This window comes from Eumetopias jubatus, unplaced genomic scaffold (assembly GCF_037043125.1).
Source record: "Eumetopias jubatus isolate StellerSeaLion01/CBP00866 unplaced genomic scaffold, mEumJub1_p1.0 scaffold_5, whole genome shotgun sequence".
Classification (NCBI taxonomy): domain Eukaryota; kingdom Metazoa; phylum Chordata; class Mammalia; order Carnivora; family Otariidae; genus Eumetopias; species Eumetopias jubatus.
Window position 1 is genome coordinate 7,256,119 of NW_028274811.1, and position 12,185 is coordinate 7,268,303.

General features: G+C 35.5%; 1 protein-coding gene across 1 annotated transcript; it reads left to right on the top strand.

The window, feature by feature from the left end:
* The first annotated feature begins 286 nt into the window (after positions 1-286).
* On the top strand, positions 287-1,222 carry LOC114200282 (olfactory receptor 2L5-like). Its single transcript, XM_028092335.1, has one exon. The coding sequence runs from the start codon at positions 287-289 to the stop codon at positions 1,220-1,222; it is 936 nt and encodes a 311-aa protein (XP_027948136.1).
* Positions 1,223-12,185: the final 10,963 nt, after the last annotated feature.

Sequence of the window (12,185 nt, forward strand, 5' to 3'; positions counted from 1 at the left end):
TACTTTAAAAAAAAGAAAGAAAGAAAATATACACTCAACAGAGGTTAAAAGGCACTGAAGTTATCAATTGTTCTAATATTATTTATTTAAGAAATATTTAGGCAATTCTTCAGCAATAAATAGTGAAATATCTCTGATGAGATGATGGCAAATATTATGGGATTCTAAAATTGGGGAGAAAGATATAAAATTTACATCCAACTATTGATATAAGGCCTGTACTGAATGTCAGCAGTTCTAATCCATTTGATTTGTTCCCCAACTCTGTTACATTTCTTTTAGAGGTATGGTGGGTGGAAACGAATCCTCAGTAACTGATTTCATCCTTGTGGGGCTCTTTCCTGAGTTTCAGCATTCTATGGTCCTCAACTTTGTGATCATCTTTATCTACACCTTTGCCTTCCTGGGAAACATACTTTTGATTATCTTGATTTGGGGAGACTCTCGGCTCCATACACCCATGTACATTCTCCTCAGTCAACTCTCCCTCATTGACGTGACATTAACTTCCACCATTGTCCCAAAGACGGCTTCTAATTTTTTCACAGGGAAAAAGACAATTTCATGGATTGGCTCTGGAACACAGAGTTTCTTCTTCCTGATCCTGGGAATGTCAGAGTGCCTCATCTTGACTCTCATGGCTTATGACCACTACGTGGCTGTCTGCAAGCCACTGCGTTATCCCATTATCATGAGCCCCAGGTTCTATATGCACATGGTTTTTGGGTGTTGGATTGGAGGTTTTATAAGTTCATTTATACATACAGTCTACCCTCTGCATTTTCCCATCTGTGGGTCATGGGAGACCCACCACTTCTTCTGTGAGGTCCCAGTACTCATTAAGTTCTCCTGTGAAGACACTTCAGTGTATCAGTTAGTGGTGGTGGTGACAAGCATTGTGTTGCTTGTTGTACCTTTCAGTCTCATCACAGTTTCCTATACTTTCATCTTCCTCACTGTCTTCCGTATGAACTCTGTCAAAGGCAGGAGAAAAACCCTGGCCACCTGCTCTTCCCATCTAACTGTAGTGAGTCTCTTCTTTGGCCCAAACATATTTATCTATATGACTTTCACTTCCTCCCATAGGGCAGAGCAGGACCAAGTGCTTTCTATATTTAGCAATATCCTAACCCCCATGTTAAACCCCCTCATTTACAGCTTGAGGAACAAGGAGGTGGTGGCAGCTCTCAGGAAGCTTATGGGGAAATGTGTGGCATCTTAGTAGATGAAAAGTACTCCCCAGCTGTGAAAAGGACATGTTTATAGCATGGACAAAGATACAGTTGAAATACCACTTTGAAATACTAACATGGTGTTGTTGGTTTCAGGAAACCAAGATGATTGTTGTTCTATATAAATATACCTTTTCACATGTGATTTTTTAGTACTCCAATGCAGGTTTCTTTACTTTACTTATAAATATCATTTGGGCATTTTTAAGTTAAAAAATGTTAATAAAATTCTTTTGCATTTAAAAAGTAAATTTAGTCTGAAACTTGAGATTAAAAATTCTTCTTGTTGGGGTGCCTGGGTGGCTCAGTCGTTAAGCATCTGCCTTCGGCTCAGGTCATGATCCTAGGGTCCTGGGATTGAGCCCCACATTGGGCTACTTTCTCCAAAGGAAGCCTGCTTCTCCCTCTCCCACTCCCCCTGCTTATGTTGCCTCTCTGGCTGTGTCTCTCTGTCAAATAAATAAATAAAATCTTAAAAACAATTTCTTGTAAATAAAATAAGAATCAATGTCTGGGTCCCAAATTGAACTCAGCTTTCTTGAATCTGTTTGGTATTAGAAGTAGCAAGATTAGAGATAGACAAGAAGACAATGGAGTAGGAGGATCTTGAGCTTACCTCCCATCATGGACAAAGTGAAGTTATCTGTTACATCTATGCAACTAACCCTGAAAACAACCTGGAGCCAACTGGCAGAAAAACATTCCATAGTTAATCACAGAGAGAAGACCACATCAAAAAGGGAAGGATGGGAGACATGGTCGGGAACCTCAGTGAAATCAACAAAAAAAATGAAAGGGACATTACAAGTATAAAGATGTGAGGGGATCAGACTCCACACCAGGTGGCCTTCATACTGGGGATCTGCACTGGGAGGAAGAGTCCCCATAACATAGGACTTTGAAAACCAGTGGAGCTTAACTTTAGGGGATTTTTAAAAGTAGCTGGCTAAACTCTTGGAGAGCTGGTGGGTAACAGTAAAACAATTACACACCTTTAGGGGGCCAGCATACTAAATAATTTATTCCAAGACAGTACAGAAGCAGCAGTTTGAAAAGTGGCTGGGGAATGGTGAAGAAGACTTATTGACTAATCCTATAACATGTGGTGGAGTGGCAGGGACCTTTAGATTTCTCCAGGAACAAAAGTGCTAGCCGGTGCCGTATCTTTTCCCCTCACGTGATCAAGATAGAGTCTCAAGGGAGCCAGCAATAACATTCTTCATCAGCATTGCTAACACCGTGCACTCTTGTCCTTGCATTCCCCCTGAAGACTTGCATCATCTCAACCTCTCACATTGGGCTGCATCCTTCTAAAATGGCTCCTGTCCTGGGGGGGTTATCACCCCACACACCAGTATGCCCACGGTTCCAGCAACCTGACTTCTTAGCAGGTTGTACAGGGAGGAAGACCTGACATTTGGTGCACTCACAAATGTGGCAGAGAGACTAATTGCAGACCGCTAGGCTGACTACCAGCCTTCCCCACCAGCAAGCTCACAGAAGCCTCATACATGCCTCTCAACAATTCGGAGATCAAACAATGCCCACTTCACCCACAGGAGGCAAAATTGGTCATTTCAGCTAGCTAAGCTGAAGGCAACTGCAACTCAGCCAAAACAGGAGAGTGCATGCTATCCTCACAAGGGACACTGTGGAGCCTGGTTCTAGTGACCAGTGGAATTCACTATAGGGCAGCACAGGACATCTTCTATACATGCCACTGCTTTCAAAACCAGGAGATGTAGCTGACCTACTTAATACATAGAAACAAACACAAAGAAAAAATGATGATGCAGAAAAAATATGTCCCAAATGAAGGAACAAGAAAAAAATACAGTAAAAAGATAAATGAGGTAGAGATAAGCAATATGCCTGGTAAATAACTTAATGTAATGAATATAAAAATACTCACTGGACTTGAGAAAAGAGTGGATGAACTCAGTGAGAGCTTCAACACTGAGATAGAAAATATATATATTTTCTAAATATATATATATGTCAAAGCTGAATAATGCAATTGAAATAAAAAATACACTAGAGGAAATCAACAGCAGATTAGAGAATGCAGAACAGCTCAGTAATGTGAAAAAATAATGGAAAGGAACTAAGCTTAACAGCAAAGTAATTTAATAATAATAGCACAGAATAGTTTAAGAGAATTCTGTGATATCATTAAGCATAATAGCATTTACATTATAGGGATCCCAGAAGGAAAAAAGAAAGAGATAGGGGCAGAAAACTTATTTGAAGAAATAATGGCTAGAAATTTCTCTAATCAGAAGGAAACTGACATCAAAGTACAGAAAGCACAGTAAGGCTCTAACAAGATGAACCAAAGGAGATCCACACTAAGATACATAATTAATAGGATAAAAATAAATGATAAAATGAAAATTTTAAGAGCAGCAAGGGAAAACAGTTACATACAAGGGGAACCTCACAATGCTGTCAGCTGTTTTTTTAGTAGGTCCTTGGCAGGCAAGGAGGAAAAGGCATGATATATTTAAAATGCTCAAAGAAAAAAAAATACAATGAAAATACTTAAATGAGAAATGTTACCATTCAGAATTGAAGGAGAGATAGTTTCCCAAATAAGCAAAAGTTAAGATTTTAGCATCACTAATCAAGCTTTGCAAGAAATGTTAAAGAAAATTTTTTAAGTGGAAAGAAAATACCATAACTAGATGTAATAAATTATGAAAGAAAAAATCCACAGGTGAAAGAAAACATATAGTAAAGTTAGATTAATCACTTATAAAGCCAGTATAAAGGTTAAAACACAAGTAGTAAAATCAATTATATCTTTAAGAAGGTAAAAACACTCAAAATTTTAAAAAATGTAAAATATGATATCCAATGTATAAAATATAGAGTGGGTAATAAAATTTTAGTGCTTATAGAATGTCTTCAAATTTAAGTAACCATGAACTTTACATAAATGACTGTACACATAAGATATCATATATGAACCCAATGGTAACCACACATCAAAACTTAAAATATGTACAAATTAATGAGAAAGGGATCCAAGCATAACACTAAAGAAATCCATCAAACCACAAGGAAAGAGAAAAAAAGGAGAAATAAACTGAGAGGAAACAACAACAAAAATTAACAAAATGACAACAATTACATAACTATCAATAATTACTTTAAGTGTAAGTGGATTAAATGTATAAGACATTGATGAAAGAAATTGCAAAGAAATTTGAAGGGTATACCAATCTCATGTGTTGGAATAACAGATATTGTTAAAAATTCCATACTATCCAAAGCATTCTACAGATTCAATGTTATCCCTAATATATCAGTGATGTTTTTCACGGAACAAGAATAAATGATTTAAAAATAATAATAATTGACATTGAGCCACAAAAGACCCCAAAGCAATATTGGAATTGAAGAACAAAGCTGGTGGCATCACAACTCAAGATTTCAAAATGTACTACATAGCTGTAGTAGTCAAAACAGTATGATTCTGGTATAAAAATAGACACAGATCAGTGGAACAAAATAGACATCCCAGAAATAATCCCACAGTTGATATAGTCAATTAATCTACAATAAAAGCAGAAAAAATGTACGATGGTGGAAAAGGAGTCTCTTTAATAAATGTTATTGGGATAACTAGACCCCTACATTAAAAATACTAAAACTAAGCCACTTTATTATACCATACACAGAGATAAATTCAAAATGGATTAAAGGCCTAAATGTGAGAACTGAAACCATAAAATTCATGGAAGAGAACATAGGAACAATTTATTTGTCATCAGTCATAGGAAAACAAAAGCAAAAATAAACTATTGGACTACATCAAAAGAAGAGAACCATCTACAAACAAAAACACAGACTTTTAAATGAGAGAAGATATTATCAAATATCAACTATTATCAAATGATATATTCAAAAAGGGATTAATATATATATATATCTCACATATAACTCAATACCAAAAGCACAAACAGTCTTATTTTTAAAATGGGCAGAAGCCCTGAACAGACATTTTTTCCAAGGAAAACATACAGATGGTGAACAGACACATAAAAAAGATATATCTCTTGAGGTGAGGGAAGCAAAAGCAAAAAAAATAAAATAAATAAATGATTGGGACTTCATCCAAATAAAAAGCTTCTTTTTAAAAAAGATTTTGTCTATTTGAGAGAGAGAGCACATGACGGGGGCGTGGGTCAGAGGGAGAAGCAGACTCCCCACTGAGCAGGGAGCCCAATGCAAGACTCAATCTTAGGACTCCAGGATCACGACCCGAGCCCAAGGTAGGCACTCAACCAACTGAGCCCCCCAGGTGCCCAAAATAAAAAGCTTCTACACAGCAAAGGAAACAATGAACAAAACTAAAAGGCAAACTATGGAATATGAGAAGATATTTGCACATGACAATCTGATAAAGGGTCAGGATCCAAAATATATAATGAACTAAACTCAACACACACACACACACACACACACAAACACACAATTAAAAATGTGCAGAAGACATGAATAGATATTTCTCCATAGAAGATGTACAGATGACCAAGAGAGACGTGAAAACATGCTCAATATCAGTGATCATCAGGGAAATACAAATCAAAACTAAAATGAGATATCATCTCACACATGTCAGAATGGCTAAAAGCAAAACATCCGAAACAGTGGGTGCAGGCAAGCATGTGGAGAAAAAGGAACCCTCCTGTACTGTTGGTAGGAATGAAACCTTGGGCAGCCATTGTGGAAAACAGTACAGAGGTTCCTCAAAAAGTTAAACATAGAGCTAAAATATGATCCAGTAATTGCACTACTAGGTATTTACACAAAGAATACAAAAATGCTAATTCAGAGAGATACATAAACCCCATGTTTATAGGAGTATTATATATTCTAGCCAAACTATGGAAACAGCCCAAGTGTCCATTGACTGATGAATGGATAAAGAAAAATCATATATACATATGTATATGTATATGTGTATATATGTACATATACATACATATCAATGTATATATGCAATGGAATACTATTCATGCATAAAAACGAATGAGATCCTGCCATTTGCAAAACATGGATGGGGTTAAAGACTACTATGCTAAAGAAATAAATCACTCAGAGAAAGACAACACCAGATGATTTCATTCATATGTGGAATTTAAGAAACAAAACAAATGAGCAAAGAGTAAAAGGAGAGAGAGGAAAACCAAGAAACAGACTCTTAACTATAGAGAACAAAGTGATGGTTACCAGAGAGGAGGTAGGTAGAGGTTAGGGTTAAATAGGTGATGAGTATTAAGGAGGGCACTTGTGTTGAGCACCGGGGGTTGTATGTAAGTGATGAATCACTAAATTCTACACCTGAAACTAATATTGCAATATATGTTAGCTAGCTGGAATTTAAATAGAAAGTTGGGTAAAAAAAAAAAAGAAAGAAAACATGTTAAAGTATCTCTTGCATGACATGAATTAAAGAAATATCCACATTTTAGGGATACCAAAAGAAGAAATGAGAAAGAGAGAGGGGTACAGAAATATTATTTGAATTAATAATTGCTAAACATTTCCCTAAATTGGGAAAGAAAACACAAATCCAGTTTGAGAAAGTATAGGGGGTTCCAAATATGATGACTACAGGGAGGTTCACAACAGTAATATTTTTGTGGCTGAGTAATATTCCATTGTGTGTGTATATATATAAACTACATCTTCAGTAACCATTCATTAGTTGATGGTCATTTGGTCGATAATAAATGTGGGGTGCAGGTATCCCTTCCAATAAGTACTTTTGTATCTTTTGGGTAAATACAGAGAAGTATAATTGTTGGATCATAAGGTAGTAATATTTTTAACTTTTTAAGAACTTCTGTACTATTTACCACAGTGGCTGCACCAGTTTGCATTCCCACCAACAGTGTAAGAGGGTTCCCTTTAATCCACATCCTTTCCAAACCTGTTTCCTTTGTTGTTAATATTAACAATTCTGACAGGTGTGAGGTGATATTGTAGTTTTTATCTGTATTTCCCTAATGTTGAGTGATGTTGAGCATCTTTTCATGTGTCCATTGGCCATTTGTGTGATTTCTTTGGAAAAAATGTCTATTCATGTTTTCTGCCCATTGTTAACTGGATTTTTATTTTTCAGTGTTGAGTTTTATAAGTTCTTTACATATTTTGGATACTTTACATATTTGGATTTACATATTTGGATACAAACACTTCATTAGATATGTCATTTGTAAATATCTTCTCCCATTCTTTAAGTTGCCTTTTAGTTTTGTTCATTGTTTCTTTCTACACAGAAGATTTTTACTTTGATGAAGTTCTCATACCTTATTTTTGCTTTTGTTTCCCTTGCCTCAAGAGAAACATCTAGTTTCCATTTGCTAGAGTTAATGTGAAAGAGGTTACTGGAGGTGTTCTCCTCTATAAATTTGATGGTTTCCTGAACTTACATTTAGGTCTTTCATCTATTTTGAACTTATTTTTGGTTATTCAATTATTTTGGGGACAATAAAATTGTTATTTTGGGTGTTCAATTATTTTGGGAACAATAAAATTGTCCAATTTCCTTCTTTTGCATGTTGCTATCCAGTTTTCCCAACACCATTTGTTGAAGAAACAGTCTTTTTTCCATTGGATATTCTTTCCTGCTTCATTGAAAATTAATTGCTTCTATATATTTGGGGTTTCATTTCTGGGCTTTATATTTTCTTCCATTGATCTACATTGTCTGTTTTTGTGTCAGTGGCATACTGTCTTGGTCACTACAGCTTTGTAATATAATTTGAAGTCTGGAATTGTAATGACTCCAGCTTTGCTTTTCTTTTTCAAGATCACTTTGTGTATTTGGGTTTTTTTTGTGGTTCCATGCCAGTTTTAGGATTGCTTGTTCTAGCTCTGTGAAAACTGCTGGTGATATTTTGATAAGGATTGCATTATATGTGTAGATTACTTGCGGTAGCATAGACATTTTAACTATATTTATTCTTCTAATCAGTGAAAAAGGAATGTTTTTTCCATTTCTTTGTGTCATCTTCAAATTCTTTCATCAGTGTTTTATAGTCTTCAGAGTATATACCTTTTGCCTGTTTTGTTAGGAATATCACCTGGTATCTTATGGGTTTTTGTGCAATTATAAACGGAATTGATTCCATGATTTCTATTTCTGGAGCTTCAATAATTGTGTACAGATATGCCACGGATTTCTTTACATTGGTTTATTAGTTCTAGCAAGTTTTTGGTGGAGTCTCTGGGGTTTCCTATATAGAGCATCATGTCATCTGCAAATAGTCAAAGATTGACTTCTTCCTTGCTGATTTGAATGCCTTTTATTTCATTTTGTTGTCTGGTTGCTCTGGGTAGCATAGACTTTTAAACAGTATTTATTCTTGTAATCCATGAGCTTGGAATGTTTTTTTCCATTTCTTTTTGTTTTCCTCACTCTCTTTCATAAGTGTTCTGTGGTTTTTAGAGAACAGATCCTTTACCTCTTTGGTTATATTTATTCCTAAGTATCTTAAGGCTTTTGGTGTAATTATAAATAGAATCTATTCCTTAATTTCTCTTTCTTCTGTCTCATTATTAGTGTATAGAAATGGAACAGATTTCTGTGTGTTGAATTTATATTCTGTCATTGCTGATTTCATGTATGAGTTCCAGAAATTTGGGAGTGAAGCCTTTTGTTTTTCCCACATAAAGTATCATGTCATCTATGAAGAGTGAGAGTTTGACTTCTTTTTTCAATTTGAATGCCTTTTATTACCTTTTGTTGTCTGATTGCTAAGCCTAGCATGATGTTGAGCAATGGAAGTAAGAGTGGAAATCTCTGTGTTGTCCTGACTTTAGAGGAAAAGCTCTCAGTAATTCCCCAATGAGAATAATATTCACTGTGGGCTTTTTGCAGATGGCCTTTATGATATTGAGGTATATTCCCTCTATTCCGACACTGTGGAGAGTTTTAATCAAGGATGCTGTATTTTGTCAAATGCTTTTTCTGCATCAACCGAGAGGATCATGTCGTTTCTGTCCTTTATTTTATTAATGTATTGTATCACATTGATTGATTTGTGAATATTGAACCACCCTTGCAGCCCAGGAATAAATGCAACTCGGTTGTGGTGAATAATCCTTCTCATGTACGGTTAGATCCTATTGGCTAGTATTTTGGTGAAAATTTTGGCATCCGTGTTCATTAGGGATATTGGTTTGTAATTCTCCTTTTTGGTGGAGTTTTTGTCTAGTTTTGGGATCAAGGAAATGTTGGCTTCATAGAACAAATTTGGAAGTTTTCCTTCCATTTCTATTTTTTGAAACAGCTTCAGAAGACTAGGTATTAGTTCTTTTTTAAATGTTTGGTAGAATTCCTCTGGGAAGCTTCAGGCCTTGGATTCTTGTTTGGGGGAAATTTTTAATTACTGATTCAATTTCCTTGCTGGTTATGGGTCTGTTCAGGTTTTGTATTTCTTCCTGGTTCAGTTTTGATAGTTTATACCGCTCTAGGAATGCATCCATTTCTGCCTGATAGCCTAAATTTTTGGCATATAGTTGCTCATAATATGTTCTTAAAATGGTTTATATTTCTTTGGTGTTGATTGTGATCGCTCCTCTTTCATTCATGATTTTATAATAGGGGTCCTTTCTTTTTCTTTTTGATATGTCTGGCCAGGGGTTTATCGATCTTATTAATTCTTTCAAAGCACCAGCTCCTAGTTGTTGTTCTGTTGTACTGTTCTTTTCGTTTCTATTTCATTGATTTTTGCTCTAATCTTTATTAATTCTGTTCTCCTTCTGGTTTTAAGCTTATTTACTGTTTTTTCTCCAGTTCCTATAAGTGTAAATTTAGGTTGTGTATTTGAGAACTTTCTTGCTTCTTGAGAAAGGCTTGTATTGCTATATACTTCCCTCTCAGGGCTGCCTTTATTGCATCCCAAAGGTTTTGAACATTTATGTTTTCATTATTATTTGTTCCCATTTTTTAAAATTCTTCTTTAATTTCTTTGTTGACCCACTCATTCTTTAGTAGGATGCTCTTTAGCCTCCATGTATTTTTGTTCTTCTAAAATTTCTTCTTGTGATTGAGTTAATGTTTCAAAGCATTGTGGTCTGAAAATATGCAGAGAATAATCCCAATATTTTGGTACTGGTTGAGACCTGATTTGTGACACAGAATGTGATCTATTCTGGAGAATGTTCCATGTGCAATTGAGAAGAATATGTATTCTGTTGCTTTAGGATGAAATGTTCTGTATATGTGGTCCAGTGTTTCATTCAGAGCTCTTTTTCCTTGTTGGTATTCTGCTAAGATGATCTGTCCATTTCTGTAGGTGGGGTGTTGAAGTCTCCCACTCTTATTGTATTATTATCAATGTTTCTTTAATTTTGTTATTAATTGGTTTATAAGATAGGAGCATAAATATTTATATTTCCTTCATCTTGTTGCATAGAGCCTTAAAGTATGATATAGTGTCCCTTTTCATCCCTTACTAGTGTTTTTAGTTTAAAATATAATTTGTTGGTTATGAGGATTGCTATCCCAGCTTTCTTTTGATGTCTATTATCATAAATGGTTCTCCACCCCCTCACTTGCAATCTGGAGTTGCTTTTAGTCTAAAATTAATCTCTTGTAGACAGCATATTGATGGATCTTGCTTTTGTATCCAATCTGATACACTATGTTTTTTGATTGGAACATTTAGCCCATTGATATTCAGACTAACTATTGACAGATAAGAGTTTAGTGCCATTATATTACCTGTGAAGTCCCTGTTTCTGTAGATTGTCTGTTTCTAGTATATGTTAATTTTGGGCTCTCTCTTCGCTTACAGGATTCCCTTTAATATTTCTTGCAGGATGGGTTTAGTAATCACAGATTCTTTAAATTTCTGTTTGTCCTGGAAGCTCTTTATCTCTCCTTCCATTCTGAATGACAGTCATGCTGGATGACATATGCTTGGCTGAATGTTTTTTTCTTATTTACCACCCTGAATGTATCATGCAAGTCCTTTCTGATCTGCCAGGTCTCTGTGGATAGTTCTACTGCCACTCTAATATTCCTACCTTTGTAGTTTAAGGAGTTCTTGTCTTGAGCGGCTTTCAGTATTTTCTCTTTAACTCTAAAATTTGGAATCTTTGCTATTATATTCAGGGTATTGAACTATTTTTATTGATTTTGGAAAGAGTCCTCTCTGCCTCTGGGACTTGAATATCTGTTTCCTTCCCCAGACTAGGAAGTTCTCAGCTATTATTTGCTCAAGTATATCTTCTGTCATTCTCTCTCTCTCTTCTTCCTCTGGGACCCCAATAATTCTAATACTGTTTTGCTTTACGGTATCATTGATTTCCCAAATCCTTCATTCATGGTCCATTCGTTTTGTTTTCTTTTTCTTCTCTTTACCCCAGCTTCCTTCCTTTCCATCATCTTTTATTCTATGTCAGTCACTCCCTTCTGCCTCATTTACCCTAGCTGTTAGAACATCTATTTTAGACTGCATGTCCATTATAGCACTTTTTAATTTTGCTCTGATTAGATTTTGTCTCTGTGCTAATTGATTCTCTAGTGTCTTTTTTGCTTTTTTCAAGCCCAGGTAGTAACCTTAAAATCATTCTAGCTCTGATATTTTTTCTTTAAATTTTTTATTGTTATGTTAATCACCATACATTACATCATTAGTTTTTGATGTAGTGTTCCATGATTCATTGTTTGTGCATAACAACCAGTGCTCTATGCAGAACGTGACCTTTTTAATACCCATCACTAGGTTAACACATCCCCACCCGATCCCCTCTAGAACCGTCAGTTTGTTTTTCAGAGTCCATCGTCTCTCATGACTCATCTCCCCCTACGATTTACTCCCTTTACTTCTTCCCCTCCTGCTATCTTCTTCTTTTTTTTTATCGTAAAATATATTGCATTATTGGTTTCAGAGGTACAGATCTGTGATTCAACAGTATTACACAATTCAC

Coding starts and splice junctions, on each gene's coding strand:
- LOC114200282 (XM_028092335.1), top strand. CDS start 287: ATGGTGGGTGGAAACGAATCCTCAGTAACTGATTTCATCCTTGTGGGG.